At 36.5% G+C, this 14,193-nt stretch overlaps 1 protein-coding gene across 1 annotated transcript in view; it reads right to left on the bottom strand.

The window, feature by feature from the left end:
• Window positions 1–878: 878 nt before the first annotated feature.
• The window catches only part of LOC137385973 (uncharacterized), a 29,386-nt gene continuing 16,071 nt past the window's right edge, over window positions 879–14,193 (bottom strand). Inside the window, exons 2-9 of the mRNA XM_068072607.1 lie at window positions 10,443–10,640; window positions 8,941–9,102; window positions 6,319–6,366; window positions 3,167–3,286; window positions 2,399–2,519; window positions 2,056–2,282; window positions 1,715–1,807; window positions 879–1,578 (exon numbers count right to left, since the gene is read on the bottom strand). Of these exons, the coding sequence (XP_067928708.1) occupies window positions 1,402–1,578; window positions 1,715–1,807; window positions 2,056–2,282; window positions 2,399–2,519; window positions 3,167–3,286; window positions 6,319–6,366; window positions 8,941–9,102; window positions 10,443–10,550 (1,056 nt within the window). The 5' untranslated portion in view covers window positions 10,551–10,640 and the 3' untranslated portion in view covers window positions 879–1,401. The remainder of the gene's footprint in view (window positions 1,579–1,714; window positions 1,808–2,055; window positions 2,283–2,398; window positions 2,520–3,166; window positions 3,287–6,318; window positions 6,367–8,940; window positions 9,103–10,442; window positions 10,641–14,193) is intronic.

Here is a 14,193-nt window from a genome sequence, read left to right as displayed (position 1 = left end):
CATTTGGTGCTTTGCAATTGTTCTTTATTGCTATTTTTACTATATTGATTGACCACTCAACGAGCTGTTAGTTGAGTTTACTCCATTGAGCAATTCTAAGCATTTTATGATCATATTTCACCCGATACAGTATTTTATACTAACAGGTTAAACAGCTTGCACAGCTTCAAGGTGAAGCTTTGAAGGAAAACATAAAAGAAATCGCTTGCTTTTATTGTAAGATTGTATAGGAATTGTGCCTCTTTCGGTCATTTGAGATGCAGAAAGTAACTCTAACAAAAATTTACGCTTTTTCATTTTGTAGAGCCTTGGTCTGGCACTCTCCGACTCCAGCAGTAAGTTATGTATTATAAGCTAGCTCCTGCTTATCAACAGGGACTATATTAGTTAGACATGCTATAACTGTACTCTTTGGTCTTCTGCTAGCTAATCCGTCTAATCGCTGAGTGTAAGTTTCGAATACAGTAAAGCTGCGTGCAGTTTATCAACAAGCTTTTAATGCTGGGCAGCTTGTAAGTCAGCTTAACCTTCAGTTGTCTCAGACCCGCAATTTATGACACTAGGACTTCCTTTTACATCGCTACTGGGATCCTCTCAACTGGTACTCTGCTGGGTGAGATACTTGTTATTACGGGTAATTAGCTTCTCTATCAACTATCCTCATTGGCTTCAGTGTCTGACCTGTTTCCAAAATTGTTTGAGACATTTTCACTTAATAGTCTACCTCAATCCATAGAAATAATGTACATTGCCGAATGACATGATTTTGTAAAGCCTTTGAGCTCCACTTTTTAACATTTGATAAACTAAACAAACACCAAATTATGGTTGCTGACATTTGATCAGGTGGAGTAATGAGGTGAGCAGTTTAGGAGCTATTAGGTTTCAGAGTACAGTTTATTCCAATAAATAAAATGAAGAGAAAGAGCAAACGTAAAAAGAACTATAAACACTGTAAGAATTGTTACAAAAATGAAAGAGCAGTAAATTATTTTAAGCTTACCAGCCTAACCATAGAAAAGCCACCAAGTATTTTCGTTACAGTAGCCTTAGCACCTCTTTAAGGTTTAGTCAAAGAAGTGTAACATATGGCATGTTAGCAAGTTGACTGCGATAGACAGAGAAACAGTAAATTAATGCCATTCACACAACTCATTACCTTGCAGTAACACAAAATGGAAAATCGTAAAAGAATGTTAGAAATAATGGAAAAAGAAAGCATCATGCAATCAAACAACAACAACATTGCTAGGCAAGTAGGCTATGCAATCGATGTGAATGCATAATTTCTTTGTAAAATCTCTTTGGAAAAAATGTCAATTTTTTAGCACATGTCAATGCGTAACATTGACACACGTGTAGCCTAACAACACGGCATTTATGACTGTGCCAGATATTGTGTTATGGTAATTTGGTGGGTCCAGTGATGAGCTGATCAAAGTCTACAGTTAGATGAGCATTAGAGTTGTCTGCCAGAGAACGTAGATAGTCAAATGAGTTCTTGTAATCCACAGTTGAGAGACCAACAGAAGTAAAAAGTCTGACCAATCCTTCTCGCCGAGCTCCTTCCAGAATTTTCTAGAACAGTTTTTGAATTATGAAGAATTCTACTACCACAGGAGGAGGATGAAAATAAATAGTATTTCCCAATGTTTAATCAAATTATAACCCATTGTACAGCACATCTATAGTCAACAGTAGACTGAAACCCTACCTCATAATTAGCCTGTGAGTTTGCTGCTATCAATTGAGACTGCGCAGTGGCATTGGCCGTTACTTCCTGAGCGCTGTTAAGGATATCTTCAACCTGTAACAATAAAGCCACATGACCAAAACCCACTGTTTGAGTTTTTACAAGCTTTATTCTTCCAAATCTGCTGTATGCTTTACAGTGGTGTTACAACTTTTGGGCTACAAATTCAATGACCATGCAGGTCAAGTCGAAAGGCTATCCGCGCTGTGGTGAGGTATAAGGCATTAACATAGAACTAATACACATGCAAAAGAAAAGCAAGAAAGGTCACAAAGGTATTGGGCTGTACCCTTTGTCCTTACCAACTGCTCTGTTTCCTTTTGAATAACTGCAGCATCTTGGGTAAACTTTTCCTTAGCTGTTTCCTCAGTGATTATGATAGTCTTAAGGTTACGCAGTTCAACCTCCGTAGGTATTTCTAAATCAGTCATCTGTAGGTACCTCGCATCAACAAACACTCCCTTATCGCTATCGTTACAAAGTGTTCTGTCAATGCAGTCTTTCACGCACTGACTCCAAGGATTGTCTCCTAGCAACAGCGCAAGTGTGCACAATTACACGCAGTAAAAAGATTCGCGAAGACACGCAGATACTCACACCACCAAATCAATATCCCACACAAGTCACCAATGAAACGTGTCTCACCGTTACAGCCAGGCGTGCAGCAAATACCACCCAACCTTTCCTTAACATCAGCCAGCAGGGCTTCTTCAACAGTTTGACGATTCTCGTAAAAGTCCTGTAAGGTGTACTTGCTAGCGGAATCCTGCATCGATATAACAACTACCAATAAAAATCTCTTTAGCGACCTTCTTGAAACTATTTTGTTGTGAGATAAACACAATAGAACTCAGCTAAATGATGTCTCCATTTAAATTGAAAAAATACTCACATAGGATAAAGATCTGTGACTAAAATGGAAAAACCACCACAGGCAGCACTTACAATTAAATGCTAAACTGAGTTGATAGAAAAGCATGTAATTGCTAATAAGAAACTATCAGTATAAATATTACATGTCTTGTCAAAATGAAGCTGTTAGGGCATCATGAAGAGATATTTGAAATTTCTACATGTACATATTCACAGTGCAGGATCAGAAAAGCATGAATGACGAATCAGAGCAAAAATATTTTGCTCTGATTTTTAGGCTCATAATCAAATGTTGTTTCAACTACTAGTAACTATTGTAATTGTCCCCTCGATGGAGTGCTTACAGTTACTATGCTATGATGAGAATATACCAAATTAAAATAATTGTTGGCAAAATCAAAATAAGATCATAAACACTGATGATCGCTCAGTGAATGTCAGATGCATCATGAGTGGTGTTGGTACATAAAACGTATCAATATATATACAGATATATATTATACAGACTTCAATATAGGAGCACCCGCTGGCGCTGCTCACCTTGATAGCCGCCTGCGCACTGTTTCTGACTAGAGTTTCATAGTTGATATCATACTTGTCATGTAAGAGCTTGAGGTCCTGCGGAATCAAGAAGTACACAATGTGCACACTGATTTGTATCTACAAAAAAACAGTCAATTTTTATTAACGCAAGAACAAAATCTGCCTTTCCAGTCAGTCCCTAACAAATGAGGAGAGCCAATACTCAGGGCATGTTTTAGCTTATCCATCTGTGCCAGTGGTGAAGCAGCCCGGTTATTCAAGGAACATACTAAGAGCTCTCATTTGGTATGCTGAAGATAATGAAGAAAAAAGAGGAGTAATGGTACTTGGTAATGGTACCTATGTACTTTCAATATGCAGATAACTACCAGATATTTGGCACAAGAAGTGGATAACACCAAACCACTAGAAAAGCTTGTTGCAATTTTAGCTCAGTCTATTATACATAACAGAAGTAGTTGTAACTTCATGTAATCTCACCGAATGCTTTATAAATGATTGACTAGTGTTATGGAAACTCACGAATTTGGACCTACTCCAACTTAAATGAGAACATCGGCTACAAGAGTTCAAGTCATTTACTAGTGAGGTGCACAAGTTGCGCCATCCTAGAGTAGGCTTGACCAATCAAAAGATGCAATCATTGGAACAAGCCTTTTATCCATCGTTTTTTTATGTCATCACCCTGTTTGCACATGCGCTCGTCCACGAAAAAGCCGCCATCTTTGTAGAAAACAATCGTCATTCTCTTGATTAATAGTAGTTTTTGGGGTTGTTTTGATACTAAAATAAAAAATTTGCAAACAAAAGCATTGTTTGCAATAATTAATTGCAGAAGCTTCGTGTTTTTAACAATAAAAGTTATTCAAAAAGATGGTAGACAACGATAGAATGACGTCACGAAAAAACGAAGGATTGGTTAAATACCCTTAGCCACATCCTTGTTATATCAATACAATCGTCTGCAACCTGCATCAATGACAGACATATGACCTTCACTTTATAGCTGAAGTTTTTGCAAAAGATTCTTGGCTTGCAAGTATGTCAAGATTTCCGTACACCATTTTATGTCGAAGCAGTAGCCACAAAAACTTTGAAATCAGTCAAGGTGGGCATTGACACGAATACAAATGCCTTGTGCAATAAGCACTCTTCCACCTCGCATCACAATCCGAAGGGAAGTACCATACGATATACTAGTTACCAGGGGCAGTACCAGCATTAGTTAGACAACAGATACAGATAACGATCTGATTTACAAGCCCTCACTAAAACTTTACTTGATCCAGATCTTTCATGTTGGAAGGATGATAGGTAGGTACTTATATTAAAAAATACAATGTATCTACTTATTTATTGGTATTGCAAAAAGAGCAAAACTTAAAAAGTTATACTAAATTTATAATGCTGGTAATATAAATAGATGTACTACACTGCAATGACTGCATTCCAGTCTTATGATTGATAGTAATAATTTGCATCAATGTGAATGGGAAGTGCATAGACCTATTAACTATACTATACTACTATATACTATACTACTATACTATACCTATACTATTATAGTATAGTTAATAGGTCTATGGGAAAGTGTGACACATATTTTTTACATCCTAACGGGACAAAAAATCGTTTGCTGAATATTTCTGCCAAATTGCTCAGGTATTAATAGAAGTAATTTGACAGAATCAAAATTCATTAAATATGTGTACCTGAGAGATAATAATCTGTAGTATGTTAGGTTAGCGTGTTAGGCTTAGGTAGATTTTCTAAACTTGCAGTAGGTATCGTAACTTTCATAGTTATTTAAAGATTGACTTGCAACAAAATTCACATTAAAGTTATTTGATATGAAAAGATTCACCATGTCTTACTCTGTTGTGTTGTAGGTGTAAAATATGTGGAAATGTGATTACAAGCTCTTAAAAGCTCAAAAACGAACAGTTAATTGCAGCCACACGAGACTACCGTAGTTTGGATTCTCTTTCCAAAATGGCTCAAATGTGACGTAGCTGTGTTAGATGGTTTCTGTTTAAACTTTCATGCAACCTTATTCGTCGAAATATTTCACAAATATACTTCACGCATTCAATAAAACTATGTCTATTGTTCTCACGCGTCTGTTTTATCATCATTTTAATGCTGTCACTTTTCGCAGTGATATTTTAAAACTTACCGTAAAAATTCATTTAATTTTTTAGCCTTAGATTGAGGGAGTACATATCATTGTCTGATAATCATGACGAGCCTGTTGGTCATTTGTGATAATCGAAAAGTGCTGCAGAAATTATTTGCGAAGTAGTGGGTCACATGATCGGATTACGACTTGCCGATTAGACCAAACCGAAACAAAACTGTAAAGTAGCGAGCATCTATATTTGATACGGGGTCTTCGGTAAAACCCGAAGTGTTTGTCATAAACTAGTGCTACGATAAGTTTATATTGAGCTTTTTATTGCCCTTTCAATTCATGTGAGAACATCATGTGACAAGACGATAACCAAATTTCATGACTACGTCAGAAAAATAAAGAGATTCCAATCTACGACGGCTTTTCGTTTTTGAGCTTTTACGAGCTTGTAATCACATTTCCACGTATTTGGCACCTACAACACAGCAGAGTAAGACATGGTGAATCTTTTGATAATAAATAACTGAATGTGAATTTTATTGCAAGTCAATAGCCTGAGATTGCTGCACTGCATTCACAACAATCCATTGCAGTTTTCATAGAGGGCAATTTATCCTTAATGCATGTGAAGGTGCATGCTTGTTCCTAATCAGATGGGTTGATTCTCAGGAACAGGACAGAGTTTTGAAACCAAATATTTTGGCGAGCTGGTGGAAGGCACAGGGCACATGCCCGTTAAGTTTGAATGAAATCGGCAAAAAATGTAGAGATGCATAGCAGACTAACAGACAGACACACAATGACAAAGTATGATTTATTACAGAAAATATCAGCTGATACCTATCTACAAGTAGATCCTTAGCCTCCATATGGTACCAATCGATATCAATTGTTACTGATATCAATACATGATGGGGGATCTTTAGTTAGAACACCAGATCATATAACAACAATGCTGATCCATTGCCATGACTGGGTCTATGAGAAGTGTTGGTATCTGAATGGTGAGAATACTTACTGCGAGTGAGGCACCAGAGGATCCACCAATACTATCAACAGCAGAAGTCTACAGAATATAAACGGCAACCAGTTACAGTGAACTGCCAATGTACACTGTAGTTATGAGAATCATACAAAAAGAATAGATGTTCCTGACTAGCATAGCAACAGCAAGCATTCTCCATATCTGAACAAGGTAAAACTACATTAAATATACTGTTTATCTCATGGTAGAGTCACATTTCAGACTTTCAGTAGCAGTCACTAATGTCGAGCTCGTGACAGAAATCAATGTTCATTCAAGACTAGGCTCGTTTCCGAGAGGGAGCCAGCTGACAGATAACAGCTGAGATAATGAGCATTATAGCACTGTGAGAAAGAGCTTATGTGGACTTTGCAAGAAAATCACAATTTTAGTATTTCAAAAAAATAATTTTAAAGAAGTGAGATATGCAACCATTCCATTCATGCACACAAGAATCTTGAGGTGAATTAAATAAGGCAGAAAAAGATTAAAGTCCGCATTCACAGCCAATACAAATGCAGTAGCTAGCACCTTAGAACCATCAACAATTGTTAACTATAAAGCGAAAGACATGGCACTCTAAGGCATGTGCTCCATAAAATAAGCATTTGGTTGAACCATGTGTATAGATAGCCACAACTTATCATTGATGTCAGTAACACAAAACTAGTAAACGGTAAATGTTAAACAGCGGGAGGCACGTCGTGACAGCCTGTGACACTTAGCGGTAACTACAGTAAACTCCTAGGTAATTAGCAAATAACTCAGTAAAAATGAAACAAAATTACCTACAGTATAAGAAATAGTCAAGGCTGTCCTTCCTCTGTGCATATGTAAGTTTAGGTTTGCATAACACGTCTATGACTAGGTGTGTTAGTAGTTTAGTGAGAAAGGAAAGACTGACACCTTGCCTTAAAACTCAATTCCAATTGAAGCGTCTCTGAGATCAAACTGTGAAACTACAGATCGGCAGATCACGGATTCGCACACCATTATTAAACATATATATATATATATTGTGTCAGTCAACTATAACATATAGTATTAGTGTAAATTAATATGTTATATAAATTAATAAGAAAAAAATACAAACAAAACCCTGTCAGTGATTAGTAAAAACATATATCCCTTCGATACTAATGCCAATGTTTCAAATTTCTTCATAGAGATTCTCAGTGAATATAAAAATGTGCAGAGATACACCAGAGTGTTAAATGCAAAAATTAAAAAGGAATTTTTTCTGGATTTTCAGTGTTAACAATACTCCAACGCACACCAACAATGCAGCATGGGAGTAAAAGAGGTGCGTGTAAAAAAGGTAGCAATCGACGGTAGATTTGGCTGCATAGAGAGTTGTACATAAGAAATGAAACTATATTGTATAAATACATTGCATGAATAAAGGTCAAAGTTGAGTCTTAGTACTCATGTTGCCTAAATAGTGACCCTTTCTATTAATACTAGTACGCTCAGCAGTCCCGTTCACCGTGAGAGATTGTCATGAGTAATCAATATGTGCATAATTATCTCTTTCGCTATTAAATTAATTTCTTTACCGGGACAGAATTACGTATTCGGTAAAACCTAAGCTTTGCAAGGGCACATATAAACCATCATAACGTGTCTCATGCTTTCATGGATTGTACAATGAGTTGATTACATGAACACACATGATGAACTATTTTCAGAACCAAGCCTAGAAAGGATTTAATGTCATTCCCTGAGATTTCCAGTTTTAGATACGTGTGACATTAGCGTTGTTTGCTTATTGCTTCACCAATTTGACTAGTAAAACTCACTTCCTTCACCTTAGACATGATAACATATAAGTAAGGAAAACATGAGAAACTGCAATACACCAACACGTGTACCTCTAATGATATGTGAAAGCGGAGCCAGCACTTGGAGGCATTGCAGGCAAAGCAGCAACACTAAAATCTTACCATATGTGTGCAGCCAGACGCTATCAAGGTAACTTGGCATTAAACAACTCAGAAAAAATGACAAAATACCAACCAACTTACAAAATAATCAGAAAAGGTTATTTTATTAAAATATGATATTCTCACAAGCTAGAAAAGTGAGAAGCAATGTTAAATACATTGTACAGTTTGCTGAGTGACTGTCGAAACACAACAAGATGACTTGGCTGAGCACTCTTTGCAACTTTGACAGCACTACAGCTGGTGTCTCAAGCCTGGTTCCCATATCGATTGCGAGACTCCGGCGGTAACTTGCGCAGCAAAACGCTTGCGACGCTAAGCTCGGTGGCTTCTGTTCACATATAAAGCTGCATCGCTAAACATAATCGCATAATCACATAAAATGTTCGCTCGCCATGCCGTTTCGATAATGCTGACCTTCACCTGTACAGTGCATTTCGGGAATTTTGTTTGCGGCTCTTCGCGAAATTTGAACAGCGCTAAACTCTTGCGTTGCCGCCGGCAACTACCGGCGGTCCTCGGCGCGTATGTTACCATTTTACCGCTAATAACCTGCGGTGCTGTCGCCAATACTTTGCGACGTATATGGGAACAAGGCTTTAGCCACACCTTGTAAATTTTCCATTACATCTCTGACTTGCCAAGGGCTAGGAATAAATTATGGCTGACTCACTTGATCTGGGGCGGCGAACACAGAGACTTTATCGAGTGTGATAACATGAGCCGAGGCTTGAAATATTTTGAAAGTGCTAACAGGTCCGATCCACTGCCTCCCACCAGGCCAGACCTTGCTGGTATCCACTGCACCGGTCGTCTTTGATTTAGTGAACCCCATCTACAAGCCCGCATGAAAACATAGTGTTTCGGTGCACACTATGAATCTGTCTAACAGCCTTGCCGACAGTTCGATTTGATATAGTTTAATTATAGCTCATTTCTTCAGCAATTGTTATGATTAGAATGTTTCTGTGAGTCTCAGCTAAATCGGTTAGTATTTAGGAAAACATAAAACTACCACGAGTTACTACATACCGGTAGCGCCTTGCAATACTATACATACTACTATATATACTATAACATAGCCTACACTATATACTATAGTAAATATCCTATCACAGGCTAGCTCTCACTCTCAACAAGTTAATACATATCAGGGCTTACCACTATTTGTTGCTGGCATTGCTTGACAGCAACAGGCAACTCCATATCTACATCCATATGATTCAAGCTGAGTCCTAGTGATACACGCACCCTGTCTGATTTTGCAACTATTCACTTATCTGTTTGGTGAATTATTGCAGTTAAAAAGAGAAACTGGAAACAACCCACTGGCGTTAAAGAATAAAAAATTCTTCAACTTTGTTTATTGCACCTTATAACAGCTTGTTGAGAAGATAACTCACAAAACGGTAGCATCTCATGTTGCACCCAATTAAAAATATTTAGACATATTCTTATTGGCATAGATTCATTATAGAGATGAAGATGTTACCTTAAAGGCTGATTAAAAGGCTATGGTTAAATTCAATACCAGCAAGCGGTGGCTCTAGTTTTGATGTCTCTGATTAGTTCCCAAGCAGCACCAATCGACTTTCAGTAACAAAATAGTAAACAAGTGGAATCAATAAACAGTTTATATTTTTTCCTCTTAAAATGGATATTTTGCAGCAATATACATGAATGGACAGAATGGTCATGAATGTAATGTTATTATGCATCAGGGAGCCATGTGAGGTCACAGCAGATGCATGAAACCCAGCATTATAAACACAATAACCACCATTCTTGACATACATCATAGAATGACTGGTTGAGACTGGTTGTTTTTTAGTAGTGGTCTTGTAAATTTAAGGCTGTTACAAGACAACTGATGTTTCGAATAACCCGAAATTTGGTAATTCTACATAAAAGACTTAGATTAACATGGTGTTAACAGATTGTTTCCCCTGAACATAGCTCAACAACTTTAACAAAAAAATTAAGCAAAGAAACAGCGAACAAGCAATCACAGAATAAAATGTTGGTGTGAAAACTATTAGCCAGTGACAGACAGTAGTGTTTCAACGGAGAATCAATTCTCAGGATTAACTATACTGTACATACACTTGTATCATATATACACTGTACATATACTGTACATACACTTGTATCATAATAGCACCAGCAGACACTCACCTGGTAAAATTCTAAATCGCTGTAACTGGTGCATATGAGGGAGACAGCAGCGACAAGCAAAATAACCACAACCACAGCGACGACCTGTCCAACGCTTCGTTCCCCCATATTTTTAGCAGCTTCTCTGGCTCCTCAGTTTATGTCGGCACAGTTTACGCCAGCTCCTCAGTTTATGTTGACACCGAACTAATAACTAGCCTGTATAAGTGAAAAAAGCACTATGACTTGTGGTGAAATCGTTATTAATAGCACAAAGAACAAGTATGGCTATTTTTCTAAAGTGGTTGGCCTTTCACTATGACCTTTTTTGACAAAAATAAAGCTTCGAGAGGATACATTAAAAAAATAAACACAGATTTGTTTGAAATTCTCCAACAAATTGTAAAATGAAAATGGAGTGATATTAGCCATAGCACGCTATAACATGCCCAAGTTTAGCACACTTATGCCTGTTACTATTCAGAGACTGTTATTTACTGTAATAGACAATGTACTAACGAGAAGGTAAAAAAATTGAATGTAGCATATGTGAACAACATTTCAACATGTTCTTTTTAGCAAACTTATAAGTATGGTCAGGTGTCAGGACATTACAAGTTTCTTAAATATTACAATTCAAATTTTTTAAATTTCCACCATCCGAATGGCATGAAGTGTTCAACACCATTTGGCATACGATGAAAGTGCCACTCCACCATAGGTATGGTAGTTTTTGGTATTATCCTTGCCAAAACTGAACCAAAATATTTGTATCCTAAACCATAAACGTTGAGGTTCTAAGTTGATTTTTCATTTCCACTTCAACTGATTCCTATATCAACAGACCATTTGACATTTGGTTAAAACGTATTTTGGGGATATGTAAGTAGGCAGCAACACCATAAACGTTAAGAACAAGACAAAGTTACACAAATGCAAACGGCCTCAAAATATCTAATATTATGTAGTCAAATACTGTGCTGGCTTACAACTCTAGAGTACAGATATACAGGCTTAAAACTTAAAACTTGGAACAAATGTCACCTTATTTTCACCATGTTATCATCACAGCCAACATTAGTTTCTGTGCTCTATTGTCATTTGCTGGCAATTATCATTTCAAATCAGCAGTATAATAGAGATGCAAGGGCAGAATGTTGTTTAGATTAAGCTAAACATTTAGCCTTTTTAAGACGCTCTCCATCTACTATGTAACTTTTTTGTGCCCTAACTTTTGTGTATGGTTATGGTAAGCATCAAACTATTACTTCATGAAAATAATCTGTCCTCACTGCTACCTGAATGCCAGAGGCTAAAAATTACATTTGCTAATAGCAATATGTACATGTAACTGATTTTTGGAGTATACCGTATGCTGACCATTCTGCGCTATTCTGCACCCATGCTACCTTATAGCATATTACAGTGCAGGTAGTACGGCTAAATAGTCGTGAATTCTTTTAGGATTATGCTATTGCCTAGACTACTATGATAAAGATAGGATTATATTTGTAAGAATGGTGTTTTGCAATAAACTGACATGCAACGGATTCCCTCTACATAGCTCAAGTCATGCCGGGATGTATGCTAACTAACTTTACATTTGGCAATAAACAGACAATTCTTGCAGTCAACTGCTTTATACAAAAACGAAGATGCAGTTAGTTATAAAGCAAGCCACCTACACTTTTTATAGTATTCAAAGAAAATTCTTATTTTTTAAAAGTTCCTTAAAACCTTGAAAGATAATACCAATGGCGAACATTCGCAAACAAAATATTTTGACAATTAGACTTGCTTTTCAAAATATCTAAAAACCTAGCAAGCTAGATCCAAGATCAAATGTTAGCAAATAATAGCAGCATTATATAAAATTTAGCAAGCTAGATCCAAGATCAAATGTTAGCAAATAATAACAGCATTATATAAAGTTTTGCTAGGTATTTGGTGTATGTGGCTCCTTTCTAAAGAATTTGTTCCATTGACTTATCCCATATTTTATGTAGTTTCACTATGTAAGCTATATGAGTGCGTAAAAACTTTTCTTATCAATTTTAGAGAAGCTTTTTAGTTTTCACATTTGTGGCATTTTGGATTATCAAAGCAAACATATTTCTTAGATTGTTAGTGGATTAATTGAGCAATAAAACAAAAAAAATTCCAAACAAGGTAAAAGTTATTTGGATTAATTATGGATGATGGTTGCTGCCTGGTTTGTGGTTGAAGAAAAGGAAAATCTTATGAACAATGGAGGAACTCTTGCAGTGAGTCATAGCACCGAGTGCAACTTTTATGTAGGAACATTTATTATGTTGAGACTAAATTCAAAATAGCTTCAAAATAGTAGTATAGACTCCATCGCAACCGCTAAACCCTTTTTAACATATGTCGAAGTATCAAAACCACGTTAAACAACGAAATATGTGCTGATACAGTTATTAATTCTTTCTATGGTGTTGATTTCAAAGGTTTAACAAAAAACCATAAAGCTTTGAAGTTAAAAAATGGACTTTGATACGAACAGAACAAGGAAAGAATTGTTATTAATGTAACCAAGTCATTATTAACACCATTTTGTGGATCCTTTTCTACTGATCTCTTATGGGTTTGTAAATAACAAAGAATGTCAAAGTGACGATCAAATAAAGGTGGTGAAAAAATATGTTCTATGTTTTTTCCCTCTTGAAAAATAGAGCGCCACCCGTTAATTAAAAGCTGTTCAATAAACGGGTGCTGATTTATTTTTCAACCCTTTACCTATTATAGTGGCGTTCAAATAGAATTGGTGTTCAAAAATTTTTTACAGTATATTTATATTAAGTTAGCAACAGTACTAAACCCATTACTTGCAACAAAATTCACATTACAGTTATCTGGTATCAAAAAGTTCGCCGTGTCTTACTCTGCCGTGTTGTAGGTGCAAAATATGTGAAAATGTGATTACAAGCTCTTAAAAGCTCAAAAACGAACAGTTAATCGCAGCCATCCCGAAAACGTCGCAGTTTCGAATTCTCAAACATTGTGGTTATTGTTTGGACACGTGATGTTATCATGTGAAATGAAAGGCCAATAAAAGGATCAATATAAAACGTCTTGTAGCACTAGTTTATGACCAACACTTCGGGTTCTACTGGAAAGCCCGTGTTAAATATAGATGCTCGCTACTTTTCGTTACAGTTTCGTTTCGGCTTGGTCTAATCATCTAGTCGTAATCTGATCATGTGACCCATACTTCCTGCTAAACAGCGCGAAAAATTTCTGCAACATTTTTCGACTATTACAGGTGACCAAAAAGTTCGGCATGTTTATCCTAGGATGATATGCACTCCTTCGAGCTAAAGTTAAAAAATTGAAAGAATTTTTACAGTAGGTTTTGAGATATCAGTGCTGAAAGTGACAGCAACAAGATGATGATGAAATAGACGCGCAATGACAATAAACATGCTTTTATTGAATGCGTGAAGTATATTTGTGAAAATATATTTCGACGATTGAGGTTGCATGAAAGTGTGAACAGAAGCCATCATGTTCAACTACGTCCCATTTGAGTCATTTTGGAAAAGGATTCCAATCTACGTTCGTGATTCCAAATCTTTCGTGATGACTGCGATTAACTGTTCGTTTGTGAGCTTTGAAGAGCTTGTAATCACATTTCCACATATTTTGCACTTACAAGACAGCAGAGTAAAATATGGTGAATCTTTTGATACCAAATAACTGTAAAGTGAATTTTGTTGCAAGTCAACTTTTAACTCATTTATCAAGAGTTGCT

Source organism: Watersipora subatra, chromosome 1, assembly GCF_963576615.1.
Source record: "Watersipora subatra chromosome 1, tzWatSuba1.1, whole genome shotgun sequence".
Classification (NCBI taxonomy): Eukaryota; Metazoa; Bryozoa; class Gymnolaemata; order Cheilostomatida; family Watersiporidae; genus Watersipora; species Watersipora subatra.
The sequence above is the reverse complement of the archived record's forward strand: the minus strand, read 5'-3'. Positions and strand labels throughout refer to the sequence as shown.